This window comes from Balaenoptera physalus (genome assembly GCF_965194825.1).
Source record: "Balaenoptera physalus genome assembly, chromosome: 4".
Lineage (NCBI taxonomy): Eukaryota > Metazoa > Chordata > Mammalia > Artiodactyla > Balaenopteridae > Balaenoptera > Balaenoptera physalus.
Window position 1 is genome coordinate 57,731,868 of NC_138891.1, and position 19,848 is coordinate 57,751,715.

The 19,848-nt window shown below is 35.3% G+C and overlaps 1 protein-coding gene across 5 annotated transcripts in view; it reads left to right on the forward strand.

Annotated features, from left to right (window-relative positions):
• Positions 1-19,848, forward strand: part of LOC309659369 (uncharacterized protein) — an 813,664-nt gene that overhangs the window by 758,937 nt on the left and 34,879 nt on the right. For 4 of the 5 annotated variants that reach the window (XR_014262753.1, XR_014262754.1, XM_082459080.1 and 1 more), the window contains one exon: positions 8,720-13,807. Coding sequence is in view for 2 of the 5 variants with exons in the window: in XM_082459080.1 (XP_082315206.1) it covers positions 8,720-8,809 (90 nt within the window). In the remaining 3 variants the exon portion in view is untranslated. Of the gene's footprint in view, positions 1-8,719; positions 13,808-19,848 lie in introns of those variants that run through there. The other variant, XR_014262752.1, reaches the window with a different exon arrangement.

Below are 19,848 nucleotides of genomic sequence, written 5' to 3' on the forward strand. Positions count from 1 at the left end.
AAAACATCTTATAGAGCAATACATAGTCAGGTGTATTTGGAAATGTATTCACAATTCTGGAAACTGGTTCCCACCAGGAAAGCTATTAGGATTGGATATTTGGGTGAGGGAAGTGATATGAAAGGGATTTCTACATTTATTATATATGCTTTGCATTGTGTTAATTGTACCCAGTGAGGACATTACATTGTGTCATTAAAAAAATAATTTCAGACACACAAAGAAAGAAAGAAAAAGAACATGGGCTACAGAGTCAGATAGCACTGGGATTTATCCTAACCCTATTCCTTGTTAGCTCTGTATATTTGAATAAGTTAATTGACTTTTCTCACTAAAGTTTTCTTATCTATAGAACAGAGATAAAAATAACCACCTCACAGTGCTGTTGCAAAGATTAATGTATGTAAAGCACCTGGAACATATTCAAAATTTAATAAATTGTAATCATTATATGAAGATAGATGAGATACTCTTGGTTTTATTCTATGGATCAATGAAATGAATTCTTATTAGAATCCTTTATTGCCTGATACAAACTCCTTTCCTCCTTCCCATCTCCCCAGTTAACAAAGAAATCAGAGAACTGGAAAGAAGAGGGCTAGAAGAGGCAATGACAGAAGAGATGTTCCGTCCTTCCTGAAGCTACAAAGCCTTCTCTGGCAGCTCTATATGCTGCATATCATAGAGGACATGCACAAGTTTAAGCGTCTTTGCTCTTGAGAAACCTGTAGGCAGCAGGTGGAAGAAGTTCTGAAAACGTGTGTAGACTAGAGTCTAGGAAGCGCCATAGAGGCAGATTTCAGCATCTTGCTACACAGTTCCATCCCTCCCCCTCATGGCGTTTCCCTCCCCTTTCCCCCACTCCTTTTTGGAGATGAACTCAGCAGGAAAGGAGGCTGTGATTTGAGGCAGCTGGTCATCCAACCCACAAGTCTCAGCTAAACCATCAAGATCAAACCATGTAAAATCCCTTTCAATCTTTGAGACAGTCCTGGCAAGAAAAGCAAATACAACACAACTGACAGCAAAGTGAAGAGTCGGTAGGTACCCCACCTCCTGCAAATTATTGTAATGATGGCTCAGAAGAAAGATTGGAACTTTAGTGGAAGAAAGAAAAATGGTTGCAATGTCAAGGGAACAAATAGCTATTTTGGTGTGAGTTTTTAAAAACCTACAAATGAAAATGGCTCAGAGGCCCTTTACTTAAGAACAGGAGATGATGACCCAGGTGTGTATAATGGTGAGTGCCCTCTGGAACTCTACACCTCCCCGTTCAGGATTAGGGTCACAGATGTACTTTTAGTCAAATTTCTTATCTGATTCCAACGTACTCAGGGTCACCCCTAGCATCCCTAGTATGTAAAGAAAAATGCACTTCTTCTTGCAGGGAGGAGGGCTATACAAGCAGAATATGGCCTGGCTTTCAGCCTCACTTGCCCCTTTGGTCTGGCATTTTTGTGCAGTGAACAACATGCACAACTCTGTACAGCTACCCTACTCTCATATATCCAAAGTGCCAATCAACTTAGAATACATGCTGTGTTTTCCCATCTTCTTATCTTTGTTCATGTCATTTCCTTCCTCTGAGCTCAAAACTGGCCAATTTCTCAAGACCTACTAATAGAACTATGGTAAGTGTTTTACAATTAATCCTCCAAAAAATCCTGTGAGTTAGGTACTATTGTCATCCTCCACTTCTTCCAGATGGAAAAAAAACAAAGTTTGAGAATCACTTATGTTACTTACCCAAGGTCACACAGCTGGTTAGTAACAGGCCAAGATTTAAACCCAGATTGGTATGGCTTGGAAAGCCAATTTTTTTTTTTTTTTTATAAACTTATTTATTTTATTTATTTATTTTTGGCTGTGTTGGGTCTTCATTGCTGCACGCGGGCTTTCTCTAGTTGCAGCGAGCAGGGGCCACCCTTCATTGCAGCGCGCGGGCTTCTCTCTGCAGTGGCCTCTCTAGTTGCAGAGCACAGGCTCTAGGCGCACGGGCTTAGTAGCTCCGCGGCATGTGGGATCTCCCTGGACCAGGGGCTCGAACTCGTGTCCCCTGCATTGGCAGGCAGACACCCAACCACTGTGCCACCAGGGAAGTCCCGGAAAGCCAATTTTTAACACTACTTTTTAGTCCCATTCTAATGACAAGATGTGATTAACAGTCAAGCTGTTTAAAGTAAAGTAATTAAAATTTCAGCTACATATTTGATTTGAGTAAGAGGAAAACTCTCTCTAACTACTAAGAAATCATTTGAATTGCCCAAATAAAAGTCATTATTGGAAGTAATCAGAGCACATAGACATTTTATAGATATTAAATGGAATTCCTGCAGCCAAGTTCAGTGATAGCAAGTGGTTACAATATGAACCTGTCTCCCATTCAGAATTCAAATAATTCTCTCTGCCATCATCTGAGACACTCGGGTGAATTGTCCTCCAGTCTCTGAGTTAAGTACTACTCTGTGTCAACATCCCGGCCCTCATGTTGGCTGACAGAAATAAACCCTCCATGTGAGCTACTTCTTAACTCGAAGTCCAGGAAGGACATGAGATAGTAAAACGAGCTTCCTGAGTTGGAGAAAAATCCGCTCTACACCTTATCCTTCATCAAAACTCACTCTGACAACAAATTATTAAATAAGCTATTGGGATATGAAGAGCCTCAGGAAAAAAAAACAAAAAAAAAGCCTAATTTCCAACTCAAGATCAAAGAAACTCACTGAGCCAGAAAACAGTCAGATTGCTAGGACAATGCTTGAAAGCAATTCTCCATCTGGTCTGCTTTGGAAAGATTAGCAAATTAATCACATGGAAGTATGAAGCGACAGAAAGTATAAAGCTACCCACAACAAACAAACATACAAAAACACACTTTTAAACACAAAACCAAAAGCCAAAAGAATCAAGGTAAGTGTAGGCAAAACTTTACCCTCAAATACCTTTTACATATGAAATGGAAACTTTTTAGAAAATAGAGGTTATCTTACCTTGCAGCAATGAAGAAAGTGAGGTGAGTTTTGTGGCAATTGCCAGTACTGTTTGCCAGATATTTTCCGGTCTCCACCTTCCTGTGCACTCCAAAGGTCTAAGTTACCACTCTTTGTACTTGGATGGAGGCATGTATCTAGGTTGGGCCCATGAATTCTGCTCAGAAGATGCATTATTTGGGGGCTCAACCATTTAAGTGACAATGACAGACCTTGTCAAGCTCTCGTTTTCCTTTAGTACAGATCTAGCAATGTTGGCAGGTTCGCCAGGCTGAGTCCCTGTGTAGCTACAATGAGCAAGACCCCACTAACAACCTAAGACAGTCATGCACGGTAGGCAAGAAATAAATTTTATTTTAAGAAATTGGAATTTTGGTATTTGCTACTGCAGTATAAACTAGTCTATCCTAACTAATAAGACAAACATTGAATGAGATCAAACTGCAATGAAAACAGCAACTGGACGACTGAAATCATTGTTGCACTTAGTAGTTATTAGAAATACGACATAAAACAATGAAAACAACAGAGCACCCGAAAATGCAAGACACAAAGACAAATATGGAAGATGGAACCTGGAAACAATTTGTGAAAAATAAGAATGACTGGTAAAGACAAAAACGTGGAACAATAATAAATTTAACTAAAGTAATCTTTCAGGTATAAGAAATGAAGACTTCTGGGGAAAAAGTCTCTTCATATATCAAGAGAAATAATTAAACATAAAAAGCAACAATGTGGCTTACTAAAGTCACACATCAACCAACCAGGAAAAAATAAATAAAAAGGCAAAAATCCGAGGTTGGGCGGAAGTTTATCAATAAACCATGAACATATTTTAAACATCTAAAACAATCTAAGTGTTTTAAAAAAGGGGAATGATTAAATAAATAATGATGCTTCTACTTTATGTATCCATTAAAATTACTATTTTGAAGATTAAGTAAAAACAGGGTAAAATTGTACTGTCTAATGTAAAATTTGAAAAATGGAATCCATAGATTTATGTTTCTCTATAAACAAAAGTTTGTATAAATTTTGCATTTTAAATGGGCAGGAAAGTGAATTTTTTAAAAAAAATGTTGTGTTAGGGCTATGGAACTAGAAATTATTATCACAATATTTATTATAACAATAAAGTATAGCGAGCATTTAAATTAATGTACCAAGACTCAAGAGCATAAAGGCCTCTCTATTTTTGAAGACGGTTTAAATGAGACAGGTATTTTGCCTAAGTATTATACTTAAGCAGTATGATAAAGCCTAAAATTTCCTAAGAAATTATTTCCAACCTTTCTTCCTGTAAAAGGCATATTCTATAACTATTATTCTTTATTCTGAATTAGAGAAATACGAATGTGTAAGAACTTATTATAATAAAATTTATCAATTTTAAGGAAAAATAATTCATATGGAAACTATTTAATCATTTTTGCAGTGTTTCTGCTACCATTATATTTAGTCTAACACATTATATTTTTTCATTATAGGATGACTTAATTCCTTTTAAGAAGGTTATTCATTTGGGGTGGTGGTGTTGGTGGTGCTATGTTCCACCAATGTGTTTGACCTCTGTCAAAATTGTTACCTTTTGAAGAGTAAAGCTTATTGTTGATGCAAGCTGAAACCCCAGAAAGCCTCAGAAGCTGGATGAAGACAGTAGTTGTTGGATTTTTAGATCCTGAGGTTATATACAATTTCTACATTTGCTTTAGGCTTTTAAGTAGAGTCACATCCTTAAGCACTTAAAATATATGCTACCTTCACTATTACTGATAATATCTTTAATGAGTACTGAGCACACAAATCCAGTGCTCGCCAGCTACAAAGATAAATATGCTTTGGTCTAGTAGCCATAATAGATTGCAAAGGCTGCATCATATACCTCAAAATAGATCACTGACTTCAAAATCAAGGCTAAATGGCTCCTCTGCTCATGACATAATGTGATGTGCATTCAACATAATTTCCTTTTATTGAAAAAATTTATATTATGAATAAATACATTACATGGTGGAAGGAAATGCACTAAAATTTAAATGTGGATGTTACTGGGAAGTGACTTTTACTTTCTTCTTCATTTGTTTTACCGATTTTCTGTAACAGCTATAAAAGCATGAATTACTTTTGTGATAAAAAATTAAAATTAGGCTACAAAAATATTCAACTTAAAAAAGAAAAGAAAGTTCTCAGTGCTATTTTTTTTAGAATTTATTTTATATAATTTTGCTGAAATAAATATATATATGGTGTAATTATCATTCCAGATTGTGGGATTAGACCTAAATAAATCATTTTTACACATAAAATACTTTTTTAGTATCAACACTCCCTCCTGCACACCTACTCCCACTCCCCACCTTGGTCTAGCTGCATAGAATGTTTGGTATTTCATTATATCAAGAGGGCTGGTGAGCAAAACTACATAGGTAGAATCCTTCACTAAGTTTTATCTTAGTAAAGCTTCTTTCTTTCACGTATGCTGCACAGATATGCTCTCATTGACTTTCTATCCCCTGCAGTCATCTTCAAGAACTTAGTATTGACTATGACCTCTTCCCCCTGTGAATATGGAAAATTTATTTCAGATTGCACTCTTGTCATTTTCAGTGATTTTAATGAATTATGAAAGTTTAATCTTACAAGACTCCTCCCCCCACATCTTCCCCCAGCTTCCCACACTTTGCATTTCCCATTGCCTCTGGGCCTGAAGTTTCATTCATTTGAAAACTATTCTTGGAAAGATGTCCCCTCCTCCAGCTGTTAATCTGTCATTAATGGACCATAAGTCATTCAGATATACTGCACTATTATGAAACCTCAACAGAGTGGAAAAAATCATTTGCTTTACTGTCAACGTAAGAACTTTTATCTTCTTTGACAGTTTTATTCAGAAAACCTCAGCTTTATTTTAATTTGATTCTAATGATGGTTTTCAGAAAATGATTTGAGTAAGTAAAAGTTTAGTGCAATGACAGCTGTCATGATTTCTGTGGTGGTTTTTTTCAAGGAGTATTTATTGAAAAGATGCATTTCAAATACAGTGTATCATTTTTGGCATAGTGGATGGAAGTTAATTATTCAGAGCTGGTAATGTGGTAGTATTTACTCAGTCGGGAATTTAAATGAGGAAGGCCCATTTGTTTTATCTCCTCTCTTTCCTAGCCAGAACTTCCTTGAGCAAAACAGATTAACAGATATCCCCATAGCTTTGAACTTAGAGCAATTGTTGTTGATTGTCCTTACAAGGTGAAATGAGCTTCACATTTTTTATTCATAAAAATAATGACCTGAAATGCATTCAGAATGCAGTGGACTAATGAAATGGCTTTTTGCTCCATTTTTACTCTGAACTGCTGTCTTAAAACCAAGGGTGAAGGTATATATAACAATCTGAGGTTGCTTTACTTGGGAAGTACGTTAACAGAATTAAGCATAATTATGGTTCTCCATGCATTTTCAAATTCATTTTCATTTAGTGGAGAAATATTAACCACATTTGACTTTATAAATCTGTAATGAATTTATGCTTGCTTGGTAGTGGTTAAAATACATAGACCAAAACCTACATTCTGAAAAGAATTTTATTTGGAAATATTTACATCAGCTTTTCACAAAGCAATATGACCAGCTGAAATTTGCATTAGCCCAAATAATGGACTATCTAATGGCAGTTCATTTGGTTACCAGCAATTTTGCTGTAGAATATGCTTCTTGGAGATAAGGGTAGTGATAGCTGAGGAAGCAAAGCTATGACATCTGCACATTTTCAGTATTAAGAGATCTATGTATAAGCAAGCTGAAAAATCCATCATCGTACAACAGCTAAATTAATAACACTTTAAGTGATTTTAAGACTGTCTTGTGGTTTCAAAGGAACAGCTAACTAAGATTAGCTCAGGAATGAACATTTAATGTAAAAGACAAGATGGACTCTTTCTCACAAAGCTTATTTTGTTTCACAATTGCAGTGATACAAAACAGACAAAAAGTAAAATGCCAAAGAGGAACAGCTCTTTTGTTTGTTTTGCTTATTTACCTGGATGGAGGCAAGGTGAAGGATGGCTGCTGTGGGAATGCTGAAGATGAAGCCTCGAAGAGGAGTGTCTTCCAATATTACAGAGATTTGTTTCAAATAGGTACTTGCAGCAATGCATTGTCTCTGGGGAAGTTGACATATTCCAATAAAAGATGACACTAAACATTAAGTTCTATATCTTGCAATTTTGTTATTAGGAATTAAGCAAAAAGCGAGAAAGTTCTTTCCTTTTCTTTCTTTTATTTTATTTTTTCCAGATTGCATCTTTATGCTAAATTCCTCAGCCTTCACTGAGGAAAAAAATACATTAGTGAGATGATTATGTTCCCATTCCCCCCTAATTATTTTAAACTGAAAAGTTCAAATCAAACAAGGAAGCTGTTCTAAATATGAAAATGTTTCCAATCTAAAGATCTAAAGGCCCTAATAGTTTATAAGCTCTGCCTGCATAATTTAGGCAGGATGGTGAACACAGCTTAGAGAAATTTTAAGCCATGCTTTTTAGACAGCATTAGCTTTTATCCTCACTAGATGAAATCTTATAATACCTTGCTGAATTGTTCCATTGTATTTAAACAAAAACATACAGAGTTAGCAAACGTTAAAAAGAACATTAATTTCACCATAGTTAAGAAAAGATTTAACAAATTCACTACTTAACCAAAAGTTATACATTGGACAACCGTCTAATTCTTGTAGATAAATATTTTGTTAATTAACACAAGTGGAAGTTTCCTTAGCAAAAATCTCATGAGTGGTGTGGTGTTCCATCAGAGTAACCTAGAAAAGAGGTACTTTGATGTCAGCTCTAATTTCTATGCTTTTTTTGTTTAACTACCTACATTTAATATCTTTTTGTCTGTTTAGCTTAGGTGTGGGCAATTTATCATTGCACCAAATATCCCTCCTCTACAGGAGGGTTGGGCTCTGCAGAATCAAACCTCTGGCCCTCATTAGCGAAATCAGATGGAGTGAGAGGGAGGAGGGAGAATCATTCCTTCTCATGCACAGGCATGGATGTTACCCAGCTGTGGTCCCCGCAGACATCACAACAGACACACCAGCTCCCAGCTGAGCATTTCCAGGGTCAGAGCCAGCAGACATATAAAAGAGAAATATTTGTTAACCATCGAGCCCTTCGGGACCGATTCGATATTTACGTACACAGCAATGGCAAACAATCATATTGTTTTGATTCATTCTGGGGGGACTTTTAAAATGTTATTTAGAGGTCCTGAGAGCCTGTTTAAATACTTACAGATTTTTCAGTCCCATTTGCCTTTGTGATTTTTCAGAATTTGTTTTCAGTTAGTTTGGGGAATGAAAATCTGGTTTTGAATTTATGCAATCTTGAAGAGACTACTCAGCTGTTCACTGCCAATGTACATATTTTTTAAAACCACAAAACAAAAGGGCTTGTTGGAAGAAGCACCTTTAAATAAACAGATTATTTTCAACGTATAAATAGAGTTGCTTGGAATAATCTCTTTGAGGTAATGTAGTGTTCATTCTAGTCTTGATAATTCTCTGCTCTACCTTAAAGGACGTTATCTTTCTTTTTCACAGTTAGACCAACATGAAGAAATATAATAAAAATTATTACAATTTATTTAACAGGCACTGTATATACATTACTTAATTTAATTCTAATAACACATATATGACACAACTTTTTATCTCTGTTTTACAGATCGAGAAACTGAGTCTCAAAGAAAGATTTGATGGAAGTCTGCCTGGCTCCAAAGCTTGGACTTCTAATAATCCACTCCACAATGTTTGAATATAAAAAAATATCCTGCTAAATGATGGAAGCCTTCCATCTCTTCATCCCCAAGCTTTCTGCATGCCTGGTGACAGGTGTAGCACTTTAGCTTTCTTTCAAATGGGTGACAATAGCACATAGTGAGTAAAGACATGGTGCTTGGAGTTTGGTTGAACCTAGGTTTGAATTCCAGCTCTTCTTCTTACTGGTTCTGACCTTGAATGAGTTACTTAATTTTTCTAAGCTTCAGTTTCTTGGCCTTTAAAAAAGGGGATTACAATTCTTGTCTCACAGGGTTGTTTTAAAGATCAGTAAGATAATGTATGCAAAGCATTTAGCACAGTGCCTTGCACATGATAAGTCCTGAATAAATAGTAGCCAGTTTTTTAAAACAATATAATTTTAAACATTTGTGTTTCTTATGACTCTAATCTCACCCTTTTTCTATTGTCAATGCATTTGCTATGTGTCTCCCATATCCAATCTGGAACTTGCATTCAAAGCCATTATCTCTCAATGCCAAGAGGGTAGCCCCACGTGGGTGATTAAAGTACTCAAATTCAACATGCCCAGAACTGAACCCAGTAAATTCAGTCACACCCACAGTCCATCCATCCAAGGGACCAAGTTCTGGCAGTTATCTAAACTCCTCACTATCTTCAGCCCCCATCCATGATTAGTCATCTGCTTGATTCTAACTTCTAATACTCATTTATTTTATCACCACTGCTACAACCTTAGGTCAGATGCCAGGCTTCTCTATTCTGCCCCATTGTTTCCTCTTGACTGGAATTCCTGCCTCAAATCTCACCTTGCTTCACTCTTTTGTCCACTCTGCTATGAGAGAGATAAAAATTACAACATATCGAATTCTATTACTCTTTCTTATAATGGCTCTCCATTCTCCTGTGGGTTGCACACATTTTATGGAACATGAAAGTATTTTCTGGGAGCTAAGAAGAAAATACTGTTTTTCTTTTTGTTTTTTAATTTTATTCTGTCTAACATTATTTTGTAGATGTCTATAAAGTGTATATTTTATAATGTATGTGATATAGTACACATGAATAATGGTTAATTTTATGTGTCTCCTTGGCTAGGCCACAGTACACAGATATTTAATTAAATATGTCTGGATGTTACTGTGAAGGTATTTTTTAGATAAAATTAACATCTAAGTTAGTAGATTGACAGTCAAGCAGATTACCCTCCATAATGTGGGTGATCCTCATCCAATCCATCGAAAGCTTTAAGAAAAAAATTGACCTCTCCCGAAGGAGGGAGAATTCTGCCAGCAGACTGCTACAATATCAAATCTTCCCTAGTATCTAGCCTGCCAGTCTGCCCTGCAAATTTTGGACTTGCCAGTCTCCACAATCATATGAGTCAATTCCTTAAAATAAATCTCTCTCTTTTTCTTATGTATACCTATCCTTTTGGCTCTGTCTCTCTGGAGAACCCTGACTACCACAATACTTTAAAAATATATACAATGTTCTCAAAAGTTTTTCAAAATCAATGTTAGGAAGCTTTTTTACCTATGTTTTTTTTTTTTTTCCCTAGGCATTTTAGAGTTTCAGGTCTTCCGTGTAAGTCATTAATCCATTTTGAATTGGTTTTCCTCTATGGTATAAGAAAGGGTCCAGTTTCACTCTTTTGCATGTAAATTTACAGGTTTCCAACACCATTTGTTGGAGAGACTATCTTTTCCACATTTTGTAGTACTGATGCTCTTGTCAAAGATCAGTTAACCATACAGGCACACATTTATTTCTGGCTCTCTATGTTGTTCCGTTGGTTTCTATGTCTATCTTTATGTCAGTGTCATACTAAGTTGATTACTGTAGCTTTGTAATATATTTTGAAATAAGGAAATGTGATGCCTCCAGCTTTGTTCTTATTTTTCAGGCTTGTTTGAGGTTTTCATTGTACTTTTGGTTTCGTATAGATTTAGAAATTCATTTTCTATTTCTGTAAAAATGTCATTGGAATTTTGAAGGGGAACACACTGAATTTGTAGATTGCTTTGGATAGTATGAACATTTTAACAATATTAAGTCTTCCAAACCATGAACACAGGATGTCTTTCCATTTGCTTGTGTCTTCTTTAATTTCTTTTATCAATGTTTTGTACTTTTCGGTATAGAAGGCTTTTCCTCCATAGTTGTTTATTCCTAAATGATTTGTTCTTTTTGGTGCTGTGTAAATGCAATTGCTTCCTAATTTCCTTTTCAGGTACTTTGTTGTTAGTGTATAGAAGTGCAATTGATTTTCATATATTGATTCTGTATTTTGCAAATTTATTGAATATGTTTATTAGTTTTAAACAGTTTTCTTACAGAGTCTTTAGGGCTTTTATATATAAGATTATACTGTCTACAAATAGGAAAAATTTTACTTCTTCCTTTCCAATTTGGATTTTTTTTTTCCTATTTCTTGTCTAATTGTTCTGTTTAGGCCTTCCAGTACTGTGTTGAATAGATGTGAGCATTCGTCCCTTGTTCCTAATCTTAGAGAAAAATTTTCAACTTTTCATCATTGGGTATGATGTTAGCTGTGGGCTTTTCATATGTGGCCTGTGTTATATTGAAGCACTTTTCTTCTCTGTTCCTGGAATCTTGAGAGGTTTTATCATGAGATGTGCTAAATTTTGTCAAATGCTTTTTCTGCAACTACTAGGATTATCATATGACTTTTATCCTTTATTCTGTTAGTGTTACATGGTGTATCACATAACATTGAGCTTAGCAAAGATTTCATGGATATGACACTAAAAACACAGGCAACAAAAGCAAAAATAAACAAGTGGTACTGTATCAACTTAAAAAGTTTCTGCATAGCAAAGAAAACAATCAGCAGAGTAAAAGGCAACGTATGGAATAGGAGAAAATATTTGCAAACCATATATCTGATAAGAAATTAATCTCTAAAATATATAAGGAATCCTACAATTCAATAGCAAGATAACTAATAATGGGATTGACAGATACATACTACTATATATAAAATAGATAACTAATAAAGACCTACTGCACAGCACAGGGAACTATACTCAATACTCTGTAATGGGCTATATGGGAAAAAGTCTAAAAAAGAGTGGCTATATGTATATGTATAACTGATTCACTTTGCTGTACACCTGAAACTAACACAACATTGTAAATCAACTAGACTCCAATGAAAAAAACTGGGCTAAGAACTTGAATAGACATTTCTCCAAATACATATAGTTAACAGGTATAGGAAAAAATGCTTAATGTCATTGATCATCATGGAAATGCAAATCAAAATCACAATGAGATATGTCCTCATACCTTTCAGGATGGCTATTATCTAAAAAAAAATAAAATAAAATAATAACTGTTGGCAAGGATGTGGAAAAGTTAGAATCTGTACATTTTTGGTAGGAATACAAAATGGTGCAGCCACTATGGAAAACATTATGGAGGTTTCTCAAAAAATTAAAAGTAGAACTACCATATGATCCAACAATCCCACTTCTAGGTATTTAGCCAAAAAAATTGAAATCAGGATCTGGAAGAGATACTAGCACTTTGTGTGAATAGCCAAAATGTGGAACCAGCCTAATGTCCATCAGCAGATGAATAGATAAAATGTGGCATATGCATACAATAGAATATTTTTTCAGCCTTAAAAAAGAAGGGAATTCTCAATATGTAACAATATGTGTGAACTTCAGACACTATGCTAAGTGAAAAAACCAGTCACAGAAAGACTAATGCTTCATGATGTCACTTATGTGACGTATCTAAAATAGTCATATTCATAGAATTGAAGAGTGGAATGGTGGTTTCCAGAGGATTGGGGAGGGGGGGAAATGAAGATTACTAATCAACAGACATAAAGTTTCAGGTAAGCAAGATGAATAAGTTCTAGAGATCAGCTATACAGCACTGTACCTATAGTCAGCACTACTGTATTATATACTTAAAAGTTTTTTAAGAGGGTAGATCTCATGCTAAGAGTTCCTACCACAATAAAATAAAAAATATATTTTTAAAAGGCTTATTGGCATTTTCATTGAGGGAATGGTTCACTTAAGGGAATTGGCTATGTTGAATTTTTTTATTCAAGAAGAAGGTACACCCTTCTATTTGCCGAAAACTTTTGAGTCCCCAGTAGTATTTTAGAATTATTTCCTCAAACAGATCTTTCACATTTCTTGTTCAAACTATTCTTATGTATTTTTGTTGCTGTTTTGATATTTAAATAGGGTTTTTCTTCCATCATATCTTCTAATCCATTGCTGTTTTTTAAAATTGTTGATTTCTATATATTCATTTGTGTCTAGCACCTTACTAAATTCTTAAAAATTTTATTTTTAGTTTTTTAAAATGTATAATGGTATGCTTAAGAATTTTATTTATGGGTCTATATGATGAAGTCTAAACTCCTTAGTATGAAGGCCCTTTATGGGCTGACCCTTCCTGACTCCCTAGTCGCATGGGCCACCATGCCGCCACACTCAGGCTGAACACTTACATTCAAAAGTGCTTGTGGTTATCTAAATATAAATGATTCTTGAATGCTTTTTATTTACTACAGTTTTACTCTGCCTGTAATTCTACTCCCAAACTTCTACTGGTGCATTTGTCTAAAGAACTCGTCACCTTTTTTGGACTCAGCTCATGTACCCCCTCTTCTGGGAAACCTCCAAATCCCCCAGACACACTGAGTTTCTCCCTTATTTCTGGTTTCTTTGTGCCCGGTATGGACCTAATTTATTTCAATTATACTATTAGTTTGTAAGTAGTTATCGTAATGTCTTCTTCATTAGATTCTGAGGTTCTTAAAAAGAGATTGTTTTCTTGTTTGTTTTTATATTTCCAATATCGAAATATAGTAGATAACAAATATATGGTGAATTGACTCTCATGGGTGCATTACTGTATAATGTTCACCGAGATACTTGATTTTGCATGGAAGTGAGACACAGTCTAAAGCTGAAAAAGAACTATATGTTCTGTAAATCTAAATCCTTCAGCTTACATATAAGGATAATGAAGACACAGAGGGGTAACTTGCCTTAAGTCACAAATCTGGGAAGGGGCAGAGCCAGAAAGGGAATACAGTTTGTTTTTTGTGTCATCCAGATCTCTTTCCACTACTCCACAAGGTTGAATGGATGTATTTCCAGGTGTGCATTCATTTGCAAAATCTTGTTCTCTGAAAATCTGCATATTCCTAAAATATATACACAGGAGCATGGAATATGTAATCACACACCTGTCAATACTCATGAGAAAATAGTGAAAACCTAAGTGCTATCCTGCTCATCACCAGAGAAACAGCTGTTGTAATTTCTTACCCGATTCTCCCAAGGGAGATGAAGCTGTATAGACAAGCTGATCCTTTTTGGTACTAATATTCTCTCTTAGTTATGCTATTTTCAAAGGATAGAGCCAAGAAGGAGTGATACCTTATTATTTTCTAAAGGATAATTTCTCTTTTCAGCATTACAGTTTTGAGTCACAAGAAGACTCCTATAGAAACATTTAGTGAATATGCACAAACAGCTACAGTTTACCTAAAAACTTAGGCGCATTACTCAAATGGTCATTCATTCAGGAGCTTCATTTACTCACAGAAACTCAACTCTGTATCTCAAACCATTGTCTCAAACCACTCTGCACCCAAATAGCCAACAGCTTTTTAGATATTTCTCCAATCATACAGAGCTAATCGCATTTCCTTTTCTCCAGTATCAATTTCTCTCCCTGTGTTTGTTCTTTTGAGGCTCTCCTCAGCTCAGTTCAGGTCATCACCAACTAGTTTCTAAGTGAGTGAATATATGCCTGAACAATGAAGCCAACCTCTTTCCTTTCTACCATCCCTCCAGTATAGACTCCCTTTCATAATAATTTTCTTAATTACACAAGTGGCACCATTATTATCTCAGATTGTCAAGAAAATTTTGGAATTAGTTTTCCCCACCAAGATTAGATATAAACCTCAGTCCCTCCGACATTCCCATATACATTGCTCTCAAACCATTTTCTAATCTGTATATGATCCTGTGATTGTTGGTGGTGTTCCCTTTATGACTCAGGGTACAAAGTCCCTCTGCTGATGTTTTTTTGGGATGGAGTCTTCTGCCCTTTCTGACCAAGCATCCACCTCTATTTCTATCTCTTCTAGATATTTTGCCCATCACTTGAGGGAAAATTCGCTGATGTGATTGGTCAGAGCTTAGGGCATTGTTGCAGCCACAGTTATTATGAGCATGGTTATTATGTCCTAAAGATTGACATTTTGAGAGGTATTCCCTTTTGTACATACTTGTCTCATGTGACAAGTATACTTAGGCAGGGCATTAAGTCTTGGGTTAGGCTTGGCTAAGTGTCTCTTTTTTCTATGCTATCTCTTCCATGCTAACAACTGAATAGTGAGTTAAGCTTTGGTCTGTGTTACAGACACAACCATCTCAGCTAGAAAGAGGAGGAAATCAGTGGTCCTGCTTTAAGCCATATGTAAAAACTCATTTTTACAAGGACTCTGGATTTTTAAAAAATATTTTTTATTTATTTATTTTTCCTTCCAGTTTTATTGAGATACAACTGACATATGGCACTGTATAAGTTTAAGGTGTACAACATAATGATTTGACTTACATACATCATGAGATGATTATCACAATAAGTTTAGTGAACATCTATCATTTCATATAGATATACACAGAAATGGAAAAAAATTGTGTGATGAGAACTCACTCTCTTAACAAATTTCATATATAACACATTTCAATGTTAATTACGTTTTCATGTTGCACATCACATCTCTAGTACTTATTTATCTTATAACTGGAAGTTTGTAGTAAATTTTGACTGCCTTCATCCAATTCCCCTTCCCCCCACCCCCACCTCTGGTAACCACAAATCTGATCTCTTTTTCTATGAGTTTGTTTGTTTATTTGCTTTTGAAATATAATTGACCTACAATACCATGTTAGTTCCTGTTACACAACATAGTGATTTTTTTCTATACATTTCAAAATGGTCACCATAAGTCTAGTTACTATATGTCACCATAGAAAAATAAGACTTAGTTATTGACTATATTCCCTATACTGTACATTTCATACCCATGACTCATTTCTTTTGCAACTAGAAGTTTGTACCTCTTAATCTCCCTCACCTATTTCCTCCCTATCCTCTGGCAAACACCTGATTGTTCTTTGTATCTAGAACTCTGTTTCTGTGTGTTACATTTGTTTGTTTTGTTCTTTAGATTCAAATCATGCAGTATTTGTCTTTCTCTGTCTGACTCTGGCTGCAGGGCCTTAGGGATCCCGGAGTTGGTATTTTGGCCCTATGGTGGGCAGGCCAGGGCCCAGGGGGTCCTGGAGCTAATGCCAGCCCACTGGTGGGCGGGGCCAGTTCCTGGGCCCTCAGGTGGACAGGGCCAGGTCCCAGTCTGGGACAGCTGTGGGTTCAAGGGATCTTAGGGCAGCAAGCCTGCTGATAGGCAGGGCTGTGTCTCTACCTGGCTAGTTGATTGGCCTGAGGCATCCCTGTGCTGGTGGCTGAGAGGCTGGTGGTGAGGACGGGTCCCAGCACCTGATGTGGGGCTCAGACCACTCGCTTCTTGGGGAGAACCTCTGCAATTGTAATTATTCTCCCTTTTGTGAGTCATCCACCTGTGGGTATGGGTCTTGATTATACTGCCTCTCCGCCCCTCCTACCCATCTTGTTGTGGTTCCTTTTTTTATATCTTTAGTTGTAGAAGATCTTTTCTGCTGGTCTTCTTGTTTTTTCATCAATAGTTTCTCTGTAAATAGTTATAATTTTGGTGCTTCTGTAGGAGGAGGTGAGCTCAGGGTCCTCCTACTCTGCCGTCTTGGCCACACCCCTCAGGACTCTGTATTTTGAATTCAAGGACTGATTTAGCTATTGTAGATGTAATTTTCCAAATCTGCTGAAAAATTTTAACAAATGAATCCAAGAGGCTAAACAAAACCCAATTTGAGATAACACAAAGTAGCCAAGGTATCCATTATCAAATTTCTGAAATACAACTATATAAAACAAAATCTTTAAAATACCTGTAGAAAAAAAGACATATTATATACAAGGGGACAATGATTCAAATGAGGTCTGAATTCTTATGTGAAACAATGGAGGCCAAGATACAATGGAATGACATCTTAAAATGTTGAATGAAAAGAGGAACTGTTAGCCTAGAATTCTATATCCAGTGAAAATATTCCTCAAGTCTGAAGGCAAAATACAGTCATTTTCAGACAAACAAAAGCTGGGAGAATCTTCATAGCAGGTGAACATTAAAAGAAATGTTAAAGGAAAATTTTCAGGCAGAATAAAAGATATAGTAGATGGAAACTTGGATCTGCAAAAAGAAACATGGAGTTCTGGAAATGATAAATATATGAGTAAGCATAGTTAAAAAAATTTTTTTTTACTTTAAAAGGTAATTAACTTTTTTAAAACAAAACTGACAAAACTATATTGTGGCTTTAAATATATATAGAAATAGAATGTGTGCAACAAATGCACAAAAAAGGTGAGGCAAGAAAAGAGCATATATTGTTGTAAGGTTTGTATTTTATAATTGAAGTGATGCAATAATATTTGAAGATAAAATATGATAAAGATACATGTTGTAAATACTAGAGAAAACTCAAACACACACAAAAGGCAAAGCAAGATAAAGAGGTATAACTAAATAGCAACTGAGGAGTGAAATGGAGTATTGAAAAACACTCAATGCAAAATAATGTTGTAAAGGAAGAGAAATAGCAAAGAACACATACACAAATAGAAAACAAATAAATTGTCAGGCTTAAACCAATCATAGTAACAATTGTATTAAAAGTAAACAGACTAGGGGCTCTTCTGGTATGACTGAGCAGTTCCTAAAGGATGGTGCTGCCTCATAGGTAACCTCTATAAGCTCTAGACAAAATACAAAACAAACAAAAAATAGTGCCTGAAGGCAATGAAGAGCTAACAACAAAAGTAGCCAGATTCTGCAGGCAAGTAGACACTTGAAAAAGGCAATAGTACAGGGTGAGTTACAGGGTTTTACATCTTTTATCTTGAGGGTAGGTGAAATTTGGCACTGCATGGGGTGACTAAATCTTTAATTAAAAAACACATAGCCTTTCTAACCTGAACAACCTGAAGATAGAGTTTGGGGAAATCCCAGCTACCTAGAAAAAAGTGTGAATTCTGATCAAGAGAGATATATAGAAGCCCTGACTTGCTGGTGTGAACTCTACCCAGATCTTCTCACTTACCTCTGAAACATGTATGTGAAACAGACCAGTTAAGAACAAAAAACTGAACTAAGATTTGAGGTGCTACCGAGAAAGAGAGTTTGTAATTTAAGACAAACTTGGAAATTCCAGGATCCAGATTTTCCACAATATGACATTCACGATATCTAAGACTTAAAAGAATGCAGGAAAAAAAAAAAAAGAATGCAGGAAAACGTACCCATGAGCAAGATAAAACAGCAATCAATGAAGACCAACCTTGAAATGACTCAGCTCTTGGAATTAACATACATGGATGTCAAAGGACTATTATAATTAACCTCAAGGATGTAAAGAAAAGCATGTTCAAGTGAATGAAAAGAGGACTTCTCAGCAGAAAAAAAAAAAAGAAGTAAAATAATAAAGGGAAGTTGTAGAACTGAAAAATAGAATATGTTAAAATAAAAAAAAGGTCACTGATGGGATGATCAGTAAAAAGAAGATGACAGAGTAAACAGACACTAAACTTGAAAATAGAGAAATAGATTATTATATATTTTGAAGTCTAGAGGAAAAAAAATAACATGTAAAGAACAGACCTTCACAGACCTTTAGAACAATATCAAAGGATTAACATATGGAAGTAGAATCCCAGAAGCAGGGGAGAGTGAGAAGAGGACAGAGAAAATATTTAATGAAATAATGGCTAAAAAGCCTAAATTTTGTAAAAAGGATAATTTATAAATTCAAGAAAACCATCAATCCCAAGCAGGACAAATACAAAGAAAATCATACCTAGAAGCTTCACAAACATCTAAAAACCCCAAATAAAGAGACAATCTTGAAGTAGCCAAAGAAAAATGACACTTTGTAGAGTGAACAATAATTGGACAAATGAAGACCCATGCAGTAGAGAAGCATCTTTAGAGTGCTAAAATATGAAAAAAAACCCCCAAAACAGAAACTGTCCACTCAAAATTCTGTATCCAACAAAATGCCTATCAAGAAAGAAACAGAAAAAGACATCTTCACAGGAAAATAAAAACTTACAGAATTTAACCTCAGTAGACCTGCACTACAAAAAAAATGGTGAAGGAAGTTCTTCATTATGAAATAAAATAATACCAAATGTAACAAAAAAGAAACAGACTCACAGATGTAGAGAAAACACTAGTGGTTACCAGTGGGGAGAAGAAAGATGAAAGGGGCAACATAGGGGTATGGTAATAAGAGATACAAACTATCATGTATAAAATAAGTTATAAGGATATATTGCACAACACAGGGATTATAGCTAATATTTTATAATAACTATAAATGGAGTATAACTTAAAAAAAAAAAAAACAAATGAAAACTCAGATCTTCAGGAAGGAATTGAGATTGTCACAAATGATAAATATCTTGGTAAATTAAAAAGCCTATTCTTTTTTAGCTTAATTTCTTAAAATACTTAGGACTCATTAAATTAAAAATATAACACTGTGGGGTATTTAATGGATTTAGATGTAATGCATATGACAACTATAGTATGAGGGACTAGGGAGAAGAAAACAGATCTACAATAAAATACACTGCAAGGTTTCAAGAACTATTACAATATTCACTCTGAGTAGACTGTGCAAAGTCAAAAATATATGTTGCTATTCCTAGAACACCCACTAAAGTGAATGCAAAGAGGTATAATTAAAAAGTCAAAAGATAAATCGAAATTACTTTCCAAAAATGTGAGTAAGTTAAATACTCTAATTATAGGACAGAGATTATCAGATGCAATAAAGAAGGTATACACAACAATTTTTCCACTTATAAGAGTCACACATTAAG